Source organism: Saccoglossus kowalevskii, chromosome 6 (genome assembly GCF_978046115.1).
Source record: "Saccoglossus kowalevskii chromosome 6, keSacKowa6.1, whole genome shotgun sequence".
Lineage (NCBI taxonomy): Eukaryota > Metazoa > Hemichordata > Enteropneusta > Harrimaniidae > Saccoglossus > Saccoglossus kowalevskii.
In genome coordinates, this window is record NC_140646.1 from 17,123,292 (window position 1) to 17,140,981 (window position 17,690).

At 33.5% G+C, this 17,690-nt stretch overlaps 1 protein-coding gene across 1 annotated transcript; it reads right to left on the reverse strand.

The window, feature by feature from the left end:
- LOC146741833 (bestrophin-4-like) lies at positions 1 to 16,809 on the reverse strand. Its single transcript, XM_085500116.1, has 10 exons — positions 16,678 to 16,809; positions 15,203 to 15,441; positions 13,633 to 13,924; positions 10,799 to 10,953; positions 7,143 to 7,220; positions 5,226 to 5,378; positions 4,910 to 4,990; positions 4,101 to 4,255; positions 2,662 to 3,034; positions 1 to 1,857 (listed from the first exon to the last, which is right to left on the reverse strand). Exons 2-10 carry the CDS (start codon positions 15,395 to 15,397, stop codon positions 1,816 to 1,818), a joined length of 1,524 nt encoding a protein of 507 aa, XP_085356242.1. The 5' UTR covers positions 15,398 to 15,441; positions 16,678 to 16,809; the 3' UTR covers positions 1 to 1,815.
- Positions 16,810 to 17,690: the final 881 nt, after the last annotated feature.

Consider the following 17,690-nt stretch of genomic DNA (forward strand, 5'->3'; position numbering starts at 1 on the left):
TAAAAGTATTCAACATATATTTTATTTTAAAACACAAATGTTGTGATAGAAGCCACTACAATTTTTCTCTTGGACATACCAAAAAAAATAAATAATCTTAAAAAAAAAAGCGTGTAAATGAATAAAGCTTCACATCTAATAAGTTTTTTTTCACTCATTAAAGCTTAAATGGCAGCAGTCGTCATGCCGTGTCCTGTTCGATCTGGGACTCATAGCGACATATACAACGCGTGTAAAATACATTGTTTATTTACATGATATTCAAACACGCGTTGCCCGACGACCATCGTCCTTTAAATAAAAAATAATGAATTCATTGAATCCCTGATTAAAGTACAAAATGTATCTTGATCTAAAAAATACAATAAAAAAAACATGGTAAAACTATTGTAAGGTTTCCCTGATAAAAAAATTTGTTTTTAAAACCAACAGTGAAGATGATGACATTTCATCCCCATAACTGTTCCATCTGTTCCTTTTTTTAGTAAGTTAAAAAAAATTGATATGTTTAATCAACAATTCGAATAAGAAAACACAATATGTCAATTCAAGCACACTGTTCCAGAGTAAATGTTACAACTATGATTAAGTGCAGTGAGTAATATGGTAATTGGAAAACCGAGACAGAAAAATGGAAATGTCATGCTTGACTTAGAGAACAAAACTTTTAAGGAAGTGAATTTTGAAACATTTTACCAAAATTGTTATGAATCAATAAAGCTTACATACGTTTATCAATTTTGAGTTTTTAATTATTATTACTCTGAGATTGTATGTTCATTTATGTGCTAAATGATATCTGATGATTTTGCAAGTCTACAATGTTTCTGATTCTGATATAATTTTTTGTTAGAATTTGCTATTTCTCTCGCATGATGTTCCAGCATCTGTGGTTTCGTAAAGATGTGTTCTTTGGAGAAAATGTTGCTGAATCATCAAATATTTCTCACATTTACCCAATATTCATAACAATAAATATGTCACATGATAGTCTGAAAACATATAAACTTAATTACCGTACCTTACAGTCACAGAAATATTAATACATACAAATATACAATAAATTAATTCATTCCAAGGATGAATTAATTGTAAAACCAAACAAACTTTAAAAGTGATCCATTGGAAATTTGGTGGTAGTAGCAAATATTCACTTTTGACAGTGAGTTTCCTGCGATTGTCTTAAAAAAAAAAAAAAATATGAATCTCAATTTCATTTATTTCGACCATTTTTCAATCCATAAAGGCTGTCACAGTAGTAATTAAAAACTCCAGGAGAATCACAAAGTCACTGTCAAAGTGAAAGTCATCATTTTTACTGGGTTGATATGAACTAACATCAAATAACTGACAAAATGAAAATAATTGAAAACAAAGTCAGATATCTAGTTATGAATCAATTTCAGTAATATTTATGATTTATTATTTTTAATCTTAATTTATCGATAATAAAACACCAAAATGTAAAAAATGAGATGATATAACACTGTAATTAAGAGACTCTTAAGTCACTGCCATACAAATACCTGTAATTATATCTTATCCATAACTCTATCAGTTCAAGTTCAAAATTTTATCTTTTAAATTTTCATGATTTAAAAGTTTGATAACATCTTTATTTCTTCCAACATTATTAGCAATAAAGTTAAAATTTCAAGATAAAAATTGTGTTTTGTCGATGATATCTGTACTGGCAGCTACAATTAGCCCATTTCATCAAGTTGTTCGTCCATTCAAGAAAACATTCAACGTCATGTTCAAGTTATTCCCAAGTCACTTTCATATTCCAGTCGATCTTGTGAGTAAAAATGATGTTTAAACGACAACATTAGGTGATGTTGATCCAACAATTTCCACCTAGAATAGAAAGATACAAAAAGTTGAGCATGTCTGTAAGATTGTCTGGTAGGAGAGGATGTCTGGGACAATGGTTGTCTGGAAAGGTACATGGAAGTACATAACACACTATCTACCATTACATGCATTAGATGTACCCCCCCCCCCCAGTGTTATGTAATACAGGACAGATAAAAAACACATAGTTCATATACATTGCAAAAACTGTATTCACTGAACCCGCTTACAGAAGATTGGGTTGCTCGGACCTTACAGATTTACCGGTATATACGGTACTGTCTGATAATGAATTATGGTAAAAATGGTTACTGTTGGCAAAGCTCGTGTGTTTATTTTCAGAATAATTATTATTATTTATTCTCTCAAAAAAATCGGTTAAAACAAATTGAAGTATCGTGATTACTGCCAGAACATCAACAAATATGATGAGGATTTCTACAAAACTCTGGCAGTAATCACTCGTGTCAGCTTACATCAACCTAAGAGAAAATATGGTGGGATTTTATATATGAATATTTTGTGACTTTCAACAAGAGTCATCTGATTAATTATGCAAATACATTTTTAATTCTTCAAGACATTCAAATTTGGAAATAGTGTGAAATATACTACAATGCATTATTACAAGCAAATCGATTTGTTTCCATGAAATTTTTTGATTTCATCATCATATTACATGACTCACTGCGTGATCAACAATGAACACTGTTAGGTGTACCCCCAGTTTGTACTGCACTGTTCACAAAATGCCTTTTTTTATGATTTCCTAAAAAACCTTACTTTTAATATAATAGGTTCCCCTACCTTTGCTCCACTTGGAGTCACAACCACTTCAGTCTTCTTCTTGCGAAACATAACCTTCTTTCGCTTTTCTCTAGCTTTATCCTTGTTATCGACCTCTGTTACCTTCTCATCTTCAGTTTGTACATCCTCCTTTTTGGATGTCCCAGGAGCAGCATCTTTATCAGAATCTGTCTCCACCTCCACAGTGACACTGCATACTGGGTCTTCCTCTCCATCTTTGGTCTCTTTTTTCAACAGAGGTTTCAGTTCAGTACCAGTATCTTTCTTACCTTTGGACTCAATGTCACCTCTATCTTTTGATGAATTGTTACCATAGCGACCAATGCTTATTATGGAATTGGGAACGGCAATGACGAAGTCCTTGGCTTTCAACCTTCAAAAAAAAATAATTGCATTCAGTGTTGTAACTGATACTAAAACCTATTTCAATCCCATAATGCAGTGCTACTTGGTTATATTTATTTGAAAAATCCCCTCTCCAGGTAAGGTAATATGAGAAACAGATTTCAATTAGTATATTATGGTAAGTTACCACTTTCTATTTCCAATCAGTGTAAGTTAAACAAGCAGCCAGTCGGCTGAGATAGCTCCGCTGTTAGCAGTGCACATTTCAATTAAAGAACAAAAGATATCATTAGAAAATGAACAATATGTAGACTTGCTGGTTTTAACAAGAATTCAAAAATCACTTTTCACCAAAAATGACAAAAATATTCATCAAAATTAGAGAATTGAAGATATCATCATGAAATAAACAAATCTGAGAGAGGTCCACATGTAGTATCTATATATGTAATATCAAAGCAATTGGACTTGAGGTTTTCAACAAGAAGTCAAAAATATCACTTTTTACCAAAAATTACAAAAATATTCATAAAAATTAGAGAATTGAAGATATCATCATGAAATAAACAAATCTGAGAGAGGACCACATGTAGTACCTATACATGTAATATCAAAGCAATTGGACTTGCGGTTTTTAACAAGAAGTCAAAAATATCACTTTTTACCAAAAATGACAAACATATTCACCAAAATTAGAGAACTAAATATATCATTACAAAATGAACAAATCTCAGAGAAGTCCACATGTAGTACCTATATATGTAATATCAAAGCAATTGAACATGCGGTTTTTAACAAGAAGTCGAAAATATCACTTTTTATCAAAAATGACAAAAATATTCACCCAAAATTAGAGAATTCAAAATATCATCATGAAATGAACAAATCCAAAAGAGGTCTACCCAAGGTACATATACACCAAGTATCAAAGCATTCAGGAGTATAGTTTTCAAGAAGAAGTCGAAAAACTAAAACATTGACACGGACGACAGACGACAAACAACGACGAACAATGATAAGCTCAACTTGACAAAGTCAACAGCGGAGCTAAAAAATATTGACAAATTTTATAATATTGATTCTGATCTACTCACAGAACATCAACAGTTGATCCCAGCCAGGTCCGTGCTAGTCTGCCTCTGAGTGTTGCTACGGTGTATGGCAACTCAAATTCTGGTTCATCCCAGTGTTTATCCTTCTCCAGAGTGGGAATTCTGCCATGAAGGTTATCAACAATCAACAATGCTACCTTTAAAAAAAAACATATTTTATTTGAAATTTGTTTCATAAAAATAATTCCTCTCATCACTATTCATAACTTTAACCTTTTCTCCACCAGACTTCTCTCGTCTAAATTATTCAGCACTTCTTTTCTAATAGTTTATGGAAATGAACCCTATTTTTGGAGCCGACAGACAATATTTGAGTGAATTTTCAGTTTTTACCCCAAAAATGTGGCTATTTTTGGCCCAATTTTCTGAAGGAAAGTACAAAGGAAACTATTTTGTGAATTTGTGATGAAAAAGGGAACTGGTGGTTAAAAGGTTAATGTATGACATGTATAACTATAAAATGCAAATATGACATCACACAAATATTATGTTTGAAATCTATTATTATAATATTATTTTGACTAGCTTAGAAATTAGACTGGAGTAACAACAATATATAATGTATTGTGTTAACCCAACAAAAATATATGTACTTAATTATCACTGGAAGCCATTTTGAATTCAAAATTGTGAAAATACCATGGCAATCCAGATTTGTTAAATTAGTGCCTCAATGGTTATTAAAAATATGCAGTTATGCAATGATTGTGACATTGGAATCATGAGAAATATTATGTTACCATGCATAGGCATGACATCCCATTGTATTTATAAATATTATACATTGTTACCTGATAGTTTCTGTCTATGATGTAATTCAATTCAAAATCATCATCGTCAGCTCCATATGGATTTATAATGGCTTCAGCAACCTTTGAGAAAAGAACAGAGAAAATTTGTTTATTAGGAAGCTGAGTTGAGAGTGATACAAAGTCTGATGTAAATTACTAGGCGACTGTGTGCCAGTTTGAGTCAAGCGCATAATATTATAATCTACATAGCTTTCACTGTGCCATGTGCATTATTTCTGTGAACTGACATAGGTATAGTCATTGTCTTTACTTGTAAAGTCTTATGTTACCCAAATCTGAACTCATCTTCACTTACTTTCAGCCATCCAAAGTAGAAGAAGAACTCTATCACTGTCAGCACTGGGAAGTACAAGTCTAGCCAGAAACTCTCGATATTTGATGAAGGATTCAGAAACTGGGCAGCGAACAATTTAGCCAGAAAATATGTGTAAACAACAATTGTAACAACCTGTGAAGAACAATGAACAACAATGGTAAAAACTTGAGAAGAACAATAGACAACAATAGCAACAACTTGAAAACAATAGACAACAATAGCAACAACTTGAGAAGAACAATAGACAACAATGGTAACCACTTGAGAACAATAGACAACAATAGCAACAACTTGAGAACAATAGACAACAATAGTAACAACTTGAGAAGAACAATAGACAACAATGGTAACCACTTGAGAAGAACAATAGACAAAACCAGTAACAACTTGCGAAGATCGCATTTTGGGGTTTGATATCAATATGACAGGTAATATCTGAAGAAATGATTTCTAAAGTGGTGTTCAACATATCAATGAAGACACTTACCTGTGTATACACCAAGGGAACACTTATCCAATCATAACTCATCTGTGTATACACCAAGGGAACACTTATCCAATCACACTCACCTGTGTATACACCAATGGAACACTTATCCAATCACACTCACCTGTGTATACACCAAGGGAACACTTATACAATCATAACTCATCTGTGTATACACCAAGGGAACACTTATCCAATCACACTTACCTGTGTATACACCAAGGGAACACTTATACAATCATACTCACCTGTGTATACACCAAGGGAACACTTATCCAATCACACTCACCTGTGTATACACCAAGGGAACACTTATCCAATCACACTCACCTGTGTATACACCAAGGGAACACTTATACAATCACACTTACCTGCGTATACACCAAGGGAACACTTATACAATCACACTTACCTGTGTATACACCAAGGGAACACTTATCCAATCATACTTACCTGTGTATACACCAAGGGAACACTTATCCAATCATAATTCACCTGTGTATACACCAAGGGAACACTTATCCAATCATAACTCACCTGTGTATACACCAAGGGAACACTTATCCAATCACACTCACCTGTGTATACACCAAGGGAACACTTATCCAATCACACTCACCTGTGTATACACCAAGGGAACACTTATCCAATCACACTTACCTGTGTATACACCAAGGGAACACTTATACAATCACACTTACCTGTGTATACACCAAGGGAAAACTTATACAATCACACTTACCTGTGTATACACCAAGGGAACACTTATCCAATCACACTCACCTGTGTATACACCAAGGGAACACTTATCCAATCACACTTACCTGTGTATACACCAAGGGAACACTTATCCAATCACACTCACCTGTGTATACACCAAGGGAACACTTATACAATCACACTCACCTGTGTATACACCAAGGGAACACTTATACAATCACACTCACCTGTGTATACACCAAGGGAACACTTATCCAATCACACTCACCTGTGTATACACCAAGGGAACACTTATCCAATCACACTTACCTGTGTATACACCAAGGGAACACTTATCCAATCACACTCACCTGTGTATACACCAAGGGAACACTTATACAATCACACTCACCTGTGTATACACCAAGGGAACACTTATACAATCACACTCCCCTGTGTATACATACACCAAGGGAACACTTATCCAATCATAACTCACCTGTGTATACACCAAGGGAACACTTATACAATCACACTCACCTGTGTATACACCAAGGGAACACTTATCCAATCATAACTCACCTGTGTATACACCAAGGGAACACTTATACAATCACACTCACCTGTGTATACACCAAGGGAACACTTATACAATCACACTCACCTGTGTATACATACACCAAGGGAACACTTATCCAATCATAACTCACCTGTGTATACACCAAGGGAACACTTATCCAATCATAACTCATCATAGTACCACAAGTACCACGGTGCTCTTGAACTTTCTGAAAATTAATTTCAATATATTAAAATAAACATGCATTCAAGAGTATACATATATACATGTATGTTCTATTGGAAGGATAAAGCAATGAATTAAGTGTATACCAATATAAAACCCTTGTCTTAAATGTTCATTGACAGAATATTTACCATAAATGCACGTGTTTTATATGATTTTTCTAATCAATCGAAAAAGATATCTTAAACTGAATATAAACATATTATGAAATGTCAGTGATTTTTCCAGCAGACTCTTTGTTATAAACAGCTCTAGAAATTATTACTATAAATTTTTTTATAATTAGATTTTGAGAGAATAATCATGCATTAACCCATTACTGTCATATCAATTAAAACGTACTTGACCTCAACTGGTATGATTAACCCATATCTACCACTTTGTTTCACATCAACAACTGAGATTTTGAAAATTAATTTATTTAAAAGAATAATCCAATAAAGTTAGAATACCATGGATGGTGCCTGGGGATGCAAACATGATGATAATATATGATGTGAGCTCATTGGGGAAGTGGATAAATGGGTGCTAAGAATAATATATGAGCAAATCAGTACGACAGCTATTACGAAAGTCATACTGTGTAGAGTAAACTTCGGTAACAGCTAGTAAATAGTATGCACATTATAAGGGTATGCATAACACTAAAAGTATTAAGTATAGCCATCCAACTAGTAGTGACGGCAGGTCATACAAAGAATATACTACAATAGAAACAGGTTACAAGAACTATAATCTTGAAATCGATCTGCACTTCAAATTTCTGTTGACAAACTTGAGTATAAATCTAGTAATTGTAATTAATTCATGGCATTATTTTACAACTATTGACCAAACTATTCTTTTTTCTGCATGTTATACAGATGTATTTGCATTCGTAATTCAGTTTCTAACAAGACTGTCTCCACCAATCAGATCAATAGTTTCATCTCAACTTCATCACAACAATGACATCACAGATGTTCAGTGGAAGACAAAATAGTAAATCAACTAAAATATCAAGGGATTCTAGATTATTTCAGAATACAATGCATTTACCAAATGACATAAGGAATAGAAATTTGATAGTGTGACAAAAAACAAATGGATGTAGTAACTATGGCAACATAAATTATAAAAGTTAAAATTCATACAGAAAGACAAATTATTTATCAATCTCAAAACAGTTTGAGGAAATATTCGTAATCTGCTTCGTAATGTGATACATCAGCCGTTCGGCTTTTTAGAACAAACGACTTATATCCTGTGTTTTGAATCTGTTGCGTTTCTAAGGCTAATCTTCTAAATGTCAGATGTCCACAGAAAGTATTATGGGATGGATGCGTGTAACTAGTAAATATGCAGAAGATTGGGAAGCACTACAAATTCTAGATAATTTGTTGGGTTAATGTTTCAATGAAATAAATGTAAATGACCAAGAATTAGCCGAAAATATAACCTTCTACCGAAATATGAAAAAATATTCATCAAAATTTTGAAATATTGTCACAAAATTAACAAATCTGGGTGAAAAAAACCACACAAGGTAATATTGTAGTTAGTATGAAACTTATATACTAACTTTTTAAAAAAACAACAATACATAATGTAAAGTTGAAGGTGGAGTGGGGGAGATGAACAACAACAGAAACATCAGTAATATGAACAACTCTGTTCCATCAACACCAAAGCTAAAAATACTGACCTTGATTCCATGGAAACAATTACTTTTTAATATTTCTGCTGGCCATTTTGAAATGCAAATTTATCAAAATGCATACCATTGAGATTGATAATTTAAACCCTATTTCAGACCCCTTAGTTTATTCATATGTAGCAAATTCACCAATATTACATAAAATTTCTACGTCAAAATGTCCACCAATATCAATTTCATTATTTAGATTGTAAATTTGAAAGTCACTTTGAATCTCTGTTTCATAATCACCAGTGAAATAAATCACTAATAATGAATCAAATTCAAATAATTTTATGCTTTTATATTGTTTTCTTGTTAATATATCCGTACAAAACCAAATTCACTAAAATTAAACCCAAATAATATATCTGTGTCACAGTTCAATAATAGCGGTATATTTCTATCATGGACATTTTTTTTTTTTAATCGTACTATGCACAATTGGATGATGTAAATTAATTTTTAGCTCAAGATCAAAATTCATGTATATTACAGCCACATTCCCCTTACTGTCATTTCACTGTGCCATATGTGAAATACATAATTCTTTACACTATGTGATGACCTTGACTCTTTAAAAGTTGTTGACAGTTGAAACTTGTGCACCAGAATAGTAAATCATCTATTGTGGGGGGAGGGGGGGTTGAAAGTTAATTGTGTACGTCAAAATTACAAAAAGCAACTACATATACATATACATAGACAACAAATTGACATGAGTAAAACATTGTACACATGATATAAATAAAAAGCACAAAGTGGATATATACATGAAGGTGCATAAAAATCCATCCAGTATATAGGTTTGTACTTGTATTTTCTCTTTAGAAAACTTTGTTGGGGGTTTAGGGAGGGGAGACAGCACCGGTAATTAGCAGCTTATGATTCGTATCATCAGTTGTAATGATTGACAGCTTCTTTTCCAAACAGTTTTAACAGTACTGTCAGTCGATGAATGGGAAGTTATATATATATATATCACAAGTTATAAGTGCAGTGGTCAACAAGACTGCAATGTAATCGATATGAGTCCCATACTACGCATAGCAACATATGGGGGCAAATATTACACTGTTGACATAGAGTTAGAAGGCATTAAAAAATACACATCGGTGTTGAATACTGCTTCCTTAGGTGATTGACATTAGAAATGATGAAGTAAAGTTTTAACCTCATCAATGAGTAAAATGTAATTTTCTGGTTTATCTACAATCTTACAAATGCAAAACAAATACCATGGATTTAATGAAACCATAATAATCATCGTGCAGATATTAATGCATATCAATCTACCAGAGTTCAGTTTCACACAGTACAAATGTCATGTTCCATATGACGGATGTTAAAGCGGGGGAGTCGTCACCTGCGTATGCGTCAGATGGCCATAGCGTGTCATTGTTTACAAACAAGCGTCTACCCATAAGCCTTTGCATTTTTATTGTGTGTTGTTATCGTCACTTGGGACTCAATTTCTGTGAGTGTGTAAGTGATGACCCTCTCGCTTTAACAATTTTAAAGAAAAGAGCAGACATATTTAATTTATTCCATTGATGAAAAGTATATGAGACATTAGAGAATATAGGGGCTGTCGATTGTGACAAACATTCATGGGAATAGAATGGTGTCACATGCAACCTTTCTTGATGTATCTACACATCTAATTATATCACATAGTTTGGCAGTACATATACAGTCCAACTTGTCACATCATACCTTAGCTTCACAGGTTTACAGTACGACTTATGGGGGAAATGGCTGGCAAGTTCTTGTAGTTATATTATTAGATGAATAATTTTGCATAATACATAACAAATTTGCATGATTCATGACTATTTGAGCATAATTTATCAACATATTTGCATAATTTGTAAAAATTTGCATACCTGTAACAAGAGATTTTGTGCTACATCGTCTTTGATTTTGTTTTCCTCTCTGAGTTTATTAATCAGATTACACGCCCATCCACACGGCATCCAGTGCTTGACATGGGGGGTTGGTAAGTCTTCATATTCTTTACGCTCTTCTTTGGTCATCAAACCTAGAAATCAAACAATAAACACTAAGTCAGCCATTTTATGGAAATCATCTCTATAAAGCACACTTGCAATAGAGTCTATGTCCAGTTTTGCCTCAAAAATTATTTGTGCACTTTAACTAATGACAATATCATGTGTGTGTGTTATATAATATTTGTAATGTAAAAAATGTAATTTTTGTTATTGCCCTCAAATTCGACCAATTTATTGTTAGTGCAAAGATTAGCCAATTTCTGGTGAATAAAAAAAAATCTTCCAAAATTTGCAAATCTCTCAGGCAATGAAGGTAAATACATTTTTTTTTCCTGGTTCAATTTTGTTTAAAAAAAAATAAATTTAAGTACACACTCCCAGACCATATAGCAGTTCCATATTATAGTGCATTGTGGGATATTTATGTTGGTTGCACGAGCTGACACACTTTGTGATTGATGAGTTGTGTTTGATTCAATCAAAATTTACTATGATTAAGATTTGCGATATGGTCTATGATAGTGTAAAAAAAAGTTAGAGTGAGGGAGTTGATCCTCACCTGCGCTTACAGCAGAAAGGCATATAGTCATTGTACCCATGAGTCTCTGTGTATGCGCAGGTAATGACCCCTCCCCTTCCTATGCCATAAACATAACATCAACTCTTCACAGATTTTCTAAAACAAAACCGGGCAATGTTAAGCATGATATTTGATGTGCTAAGATCAGAATGAATTAATATTAGGTTGAGTTATGTCACTGTTTGGTCGGTTTACATGTTTTCAGAGCTGTGTGTTTCGTCTGTACACATAATCAATTGTACAAAGGCGAGGCATTCTGTCCCAGTTGAATGCTCATTACTGATCTATTACTGAACTGAAATTTATTTATTAAAAATCATTATAATTGTTGTATATTATTTTAATAAATAAGATTCCAAAAAATTTGTGACTTGGGTTGGTTTTGGATGATTTATCGAATTGAATCCAACGAAACATCTCAATGAAGCATTTGTGCCCCTGTATGATATCATATCTGTCAGTGTGTTTTACCAGGTGTGCATGCAATATGGCAGAAGAAATTTACGACAAAAACAGTTCGTACTTGGAAGGCGAATAATGAAATAGACATAGACTGGCTGATAGAAATAGATAGAAATATGGTGAATTTGAAAAAAAAAAAAAAAAGCATGAAAAAAATCTGACAAACATAGAAAAAAAAATTGATCTACATTTACCGGTAAAACAAAACACAGTTTTACATCAATATTATCTAAGAAAAATATATTTTGCTAAAAACAAAACTAGCAGAGTTTCTTATCATTAATGCCAAACTCAACTTTGCTACAAATCAAGTCTAATAACTACGTTCAGTACATGTATGTTTTACATAGATTACCTGCAATCACTGACCATCGTGTCACAATGTAATTACGTCATCGTCTGTATGTTACAGGCATCACTCAAACACCAAATGTAATATTTCAGGTGTTACAAATTTGCCCAGTTTGTGACAAACAGGAAATTGAAAACGAAAAACATTTTCTTCTCAATTGTAATCTATACAAGAATGAACGCTAAATCATGATCAAGAAAATTAAATACAATAAAAGAAACTTGAGGACGGATGACGAACAACTTACAGATATACTAAAAAGTAAAAATGACAAAACAATCATCGAGCTAGGAAAATTCATCCACAAAAAAAAAAAAAAAAATCCTAAAATGCCAGATGCCACAACCAACCAACCACCAAATAATTTAATTTTTTTTCGCTTCTTTTCTTTATTCAATTGTCTGTGAATGTCTTGTATTTTTTTTGTTCTTTTTGCTATTTTTTTGTATTACCTTATTGTATTTTCAACTAAGATCCCACTTCGGGATACGGTTTCAATAAAGATTATTATTATTACAAACGTTTTTTCCAGCACCACAATGTGACACTTATTAAGGTCAATATTAAAGTGATCAGATTACATCAATTTATCCAAAGCGAGTAAAAAAATGTTTTTCCTGCCGGCAATTTTCACAAATAATACAAGAACGAATGATTCACTTATGAATGAGTTATTGCATTATGAATCACTAATTATTATTATGATTTAATTTACAACTTGCTTTTCCTTAGGTATAAAAGCAGGTAATCAGTTGTACAAGTATGCCAGTATGTAATCTGAGGAACTTACATGATATGTAGTCTGCGATTCAGTATAAGTGTGTGCTCTGAATCTACATATACTCAATATAAATGTATTTTCAATGGAAACTTCAATCAAAACTGATCATTTTTCATTTTTTCCACAGATTTGCTTGTGCCAGCGACAGCTCTGTAAACACATTTATATCCTATGAGTTTAGCCTTTTCACCACCTGTTCCCTCTCTTCGTCACAAATTCAAAAAATAGTCCTATTTATACCGGTAGTCTGCACTTTGATTCAGAAGATTGCGATGAAAATAGCCAAATGTTTAGAGTAAAAACCAAAAATTGATTTTGTCTGATGGCTCCAAAATTAGGGTTTATTTCCAGCAATATTGAAGAATATAAGAAAAATGAGCAGAAAAATTTAGGCGAGAGAGTCTGGTGTTGGAAAGGTCGAATGCCCCCTCAATATCCCCTGGTCTTTATCAAATAAATATCTTGCGATACTCAGACATGCAGTTTTTCTCCCATCAAGCGATATAAACAACACAATAACAAACAAATATTACCTGCTTCAACCAGATGGCCAATTGTTGGGAAGCGCTTCAACACCGGCATAGACACAGAAGTGAAAACTATGGCAGCTGTGAGATTCAACCAACGAACGAGGGTTCTTCGTTCGATGCGAGTGGCTTCGTCGGTTCCATGTACATGAGTTGAGATGAGCTGCGATATTGAATCTGTCCATGGCAACGCTTCGTACATGCTCCACCATCGACTAATCACCAGGCTGACGTAAAAACCGAGAATGAAACTGAGCGGGATGATGGTCATCAATCGGTCCTTGAAGAATGCACACAGCTGTGAAATAGAAAGTCATTGCAAGTCAGATCATGTCAAAGATATGCTCCAGAACTGCAATCACCAAAACAAAATAGTTGCCAGGCAGCCATTTTAAATCCCATATAAAAAACATGTGCACCTGCATCCCATGTTGTCCAATGTTTGTACCAATTTTCAACGAAAAATTTATACATGACCTAGATCCAGGACCAGTATGGCAGAAATGCTTGGTTTTGATTAATTTTTAACATTGAAATGACCACTAATAGTGCATGTACATGTGCATATGAATAGTTAAAGTTTTAACATTGGTAACTCTAGAACAGCATTTGTTAAAACAAAATGCAACTAGTCTACTATTTTTAAATTGATCTAAAAAAACAAAATGACGTGCATCAAGCTAAGGCTTCATAATGTCTGATGTTTGTACCAAGTTTGAACAAAATCTATCCATACATGACCAGGATCTGATTCTGGAAAGGCAGAAATGCTTAATTTTGATTAGTTTTTTAGCACAAAAATGGCCGCCATTCAACAATCTTGAATCAGATCATGAATCCTATAGACATGTATAAGTATCGTAATAGTAGTGAATACAATACTATTAGGGCAAATATGGTATATCTAAAGTTATAAACTAATGGTACTCAAAGGTTAACAAATACCGGTAGTGTATTTTTTCGATAAATTTATTAATAGCTCAAAAAATCAGACCAATTAAAGTTCCTGAGAGATAGTTAAGCATTTTGAAGTACATTTTTGTTAATCCAGTATGTGATTAAAATCAATAATTTTTTTTAAAAATATTTTTGAGTGAAGTAACAGTTCTGTTTTGACAGAGGTGCGTGACTATTTTTCTATTAATATGAAAATTGATGATATGATAATAAAATATATCTCAGTATCAACTAGGTCTGATACAACCTAACCTAAGGGGATGGGAGCACGCTTGCATTGAAACATTCTATACAGGTTGAACCCAAGTGTCTGGAATGGAGTCCCTGTTTGAACAGATCGTACTTTCTCTATTAATATGCACTCGAAATATAAATAACAGAAGTGTTAATGGTTATAATAAGTTGTATTTTAATAATTCAGTAAACAACAAATACAATTTCGGATTTATATGCGCTTTTATTTTGGATGTGCTTTTAATAGAGCTATTATGGTATCCTTATGGCTGCCTTGGAAGAGGTAGGTTTCTGCTTGCGGCACATCCATGTCACCCCCCTTGATTTATCAGTATATACACTGATATAGTCATAGTCCCTGATAAGTATAAAAGCTGAGACATACCAATTCAAATGATTGCTGATGTTCAGTACCAGTCAATGCAAGTCTATAGATGAGAGACAGTCCATAGTAGAGGAGTAGAAACACCACGAGTTCTTTGTAGATTAGTTTATAGATGCTGCCTCGCCACATGAACAGGAGACGAGAAAACGAACACACATTGGCTTTGGAGACTTTCAGTGAATAAGAAATCGTCATTGCGATGTCTTTCTACAGAAGTTATAAGTAATGAAGAAGTGGAGCTGAAACAAATAAGAAAATGAACTAAGATATACCGGTAATCAGTTGTAGAGGGACTGTTAGGTAATGTATTTATTATAAATGATCTGTGACATTTACATCACTGGCAGCTGATTTACTTAAGCTGCCTCGTCATTGTAAAATAATAGGTTTGTATTCTGGGTTTTATAAAAGCATGAATTTGTTTTATATAAAATAGTTCTAAGGGTTTCATAAATTTCAAACAACTAAACCAAACAAGTGTTTAGAGATTCATGGCAGTATAAAGCGAGGTGTATGTTTCATGAATGTTTCATAAATGTTTTCATTAAATGTACGATAGTTTTAGAAAAGCTATTTAAAAAATTTACATTTTATAAATATAAAGCAATTATAAATTTGAAAACTGCCAGTGACCAATCAGAATGATCATGACGACCCAGCTGTCCATATGCATTGGGTGTTGATCCATCGACATAGACGTATCAACCAAAATCTGCTCGGCTTTGCGGCATATTGTGGATCATCGCACAAATTATTATAGCCAATCCAGTTGTCGCAATTACAAATGCTCAGATAAATCGGTTATACGCTACTGATAAATTTTCGAAAAGGTTTTTCTGAAACCACCGTATCTAGCAACAGACAATTAATTGTAAATGAATGCCCCCTCCCTGGAAATTTGGAGTGGGGGCTGGGAAGAGGAAAACATATTAATGGGTGAAAATAATTTGAGTTAAAAATTTTAAAAGAACAGCACTTTTGAAAACACGACTAAAAAATATTGACATCTGCAGATACGAGTGAATAAAATATCTTGCAAAAAACAATATTTCTCCAGTCCCATCCAACGGTTTGCTCGTTAAACAATGTCAAATAAAATATGCCACACATAGCAAGAACAACAGGGTCAATTACACATAAGATAAAAATATGTCAGGCATTTTGCTTGTAACTTCGCCTCACAATATTATGCAAGCAACTTGAACGCATACTGATCGACGCCGGGGATCGTCCTTCATATGTTTCTTGTTTCATCAATGAGCGAATTGTACGAGGCTGACGCAACACTGGCAACTCGAATAAGAATTATGTACATGTAAAGCAGGAAATGGTCCGAGGATGTGAAATATCACGTCGAGGGTATCACAAGGTTTTGTCACGGGCGTGTACTATTTTCATTTTACATTCAGGTTGATGCAAACGATCTCGAATATGCCGCCACAGAATAGATAAATAATACAACTTGTATTGCAAACCTGTTTATAGAGATGGACATATAATACAGCAAATGTCTCCGCTGCGCAGTGCCACTTTGTTTTTGTTCGTCGTCCAGAAAGAAAGAAGGAAATCTTGCTTGTCAGCCTCGACAGTCTAATGATTTAATACGTTTATTTATTCGGGTCTTTGTTTTCATGAAAGCGCCACCAACGTTAAATATTTTTGCTTCGTTCGTTCTCTGTGTGGCGGGAAAACATCCAGGCGGACGAGAAAGGCATTTATTTCTCAAATCCAGGATAATTAAATCGTTATTTGAACCATTATATATTAAAATCAGAAGGCCCAATGTTAGGTGAACCATTTAACATTTGGGGAGGAGGCTAGAAGAAATTGGTCAATTGCATTCCTTTTTTTTCACACTACTGTGGCAGGGATTATTTTTTTCTGAAAGCATGTCTGAGGATTTGTTTTTGTATTTGGCAGTAAAAAGAACACATTATTATTACAAGAAAAATCTACCATACTTCAAAAATGTATACAAGTACATAAAGTTTGAATATAATTGGTCTGTGCTTACTAATTTTTTTGAAAGTTCAAGTCAAAATTCTAATTTTGAAGAAAGTTTACAACGTCTCAGTTTCTACAATAGTAAAACTCGCCATCTTTGTTTATACATGTATAAGACCAATATCAATATGGAACATTCATGGAACAGCTGAAAATTAGCTAATTGTCATGCAAATTAGATAATTAATATGCATGGCTTTTTACCAAAACATAATCAAATCTGCACATTGGCCCAGAGCATCTATGCACCAAGTTTCATCGAAAATCGATGTATGGTTCTTGAGATATCAGACGGACGGACGCACACACACACACACATACAAGCCGGTAGGCTGGTTGGCTGTTGTCATGGTAGGACATGAACATGAAGCTAACGTCGGTTTATAACCGAGTCTCATATACGAAGTTCGCAAAAAAACATTCAGTCTTAAGAAATTACTTTATTTTATTGTTAGGACGTATTCTGTTGTTAAATTTATTATTT

Excerpts from the sequence above, each read along its gene's own strand:
- LOC146741833 (XM_085500116.1), bottom strand. The coding sequence starts at position 15,397 with ATGACGATTTCTTATTCACTGAAAGTCTCCAAAGCCAATGTGTGTTCG. Across the intron at positions 13,925-15,202 it reads ATCAGCAATCATTTGAATTG|CTGTGTGCATTCTTCAAGGA; the intron begins GTATGTCTCAGC and ends TCTATTTCACAG. Across the intron at positions 4,991-5,225 it reads TCTACTTTGGATGGCTGAAA|GTTGCTGAAGCCATTATAAA; the intron begins GTAAGTGAAGAT and ends CTTTTCTCAAAG.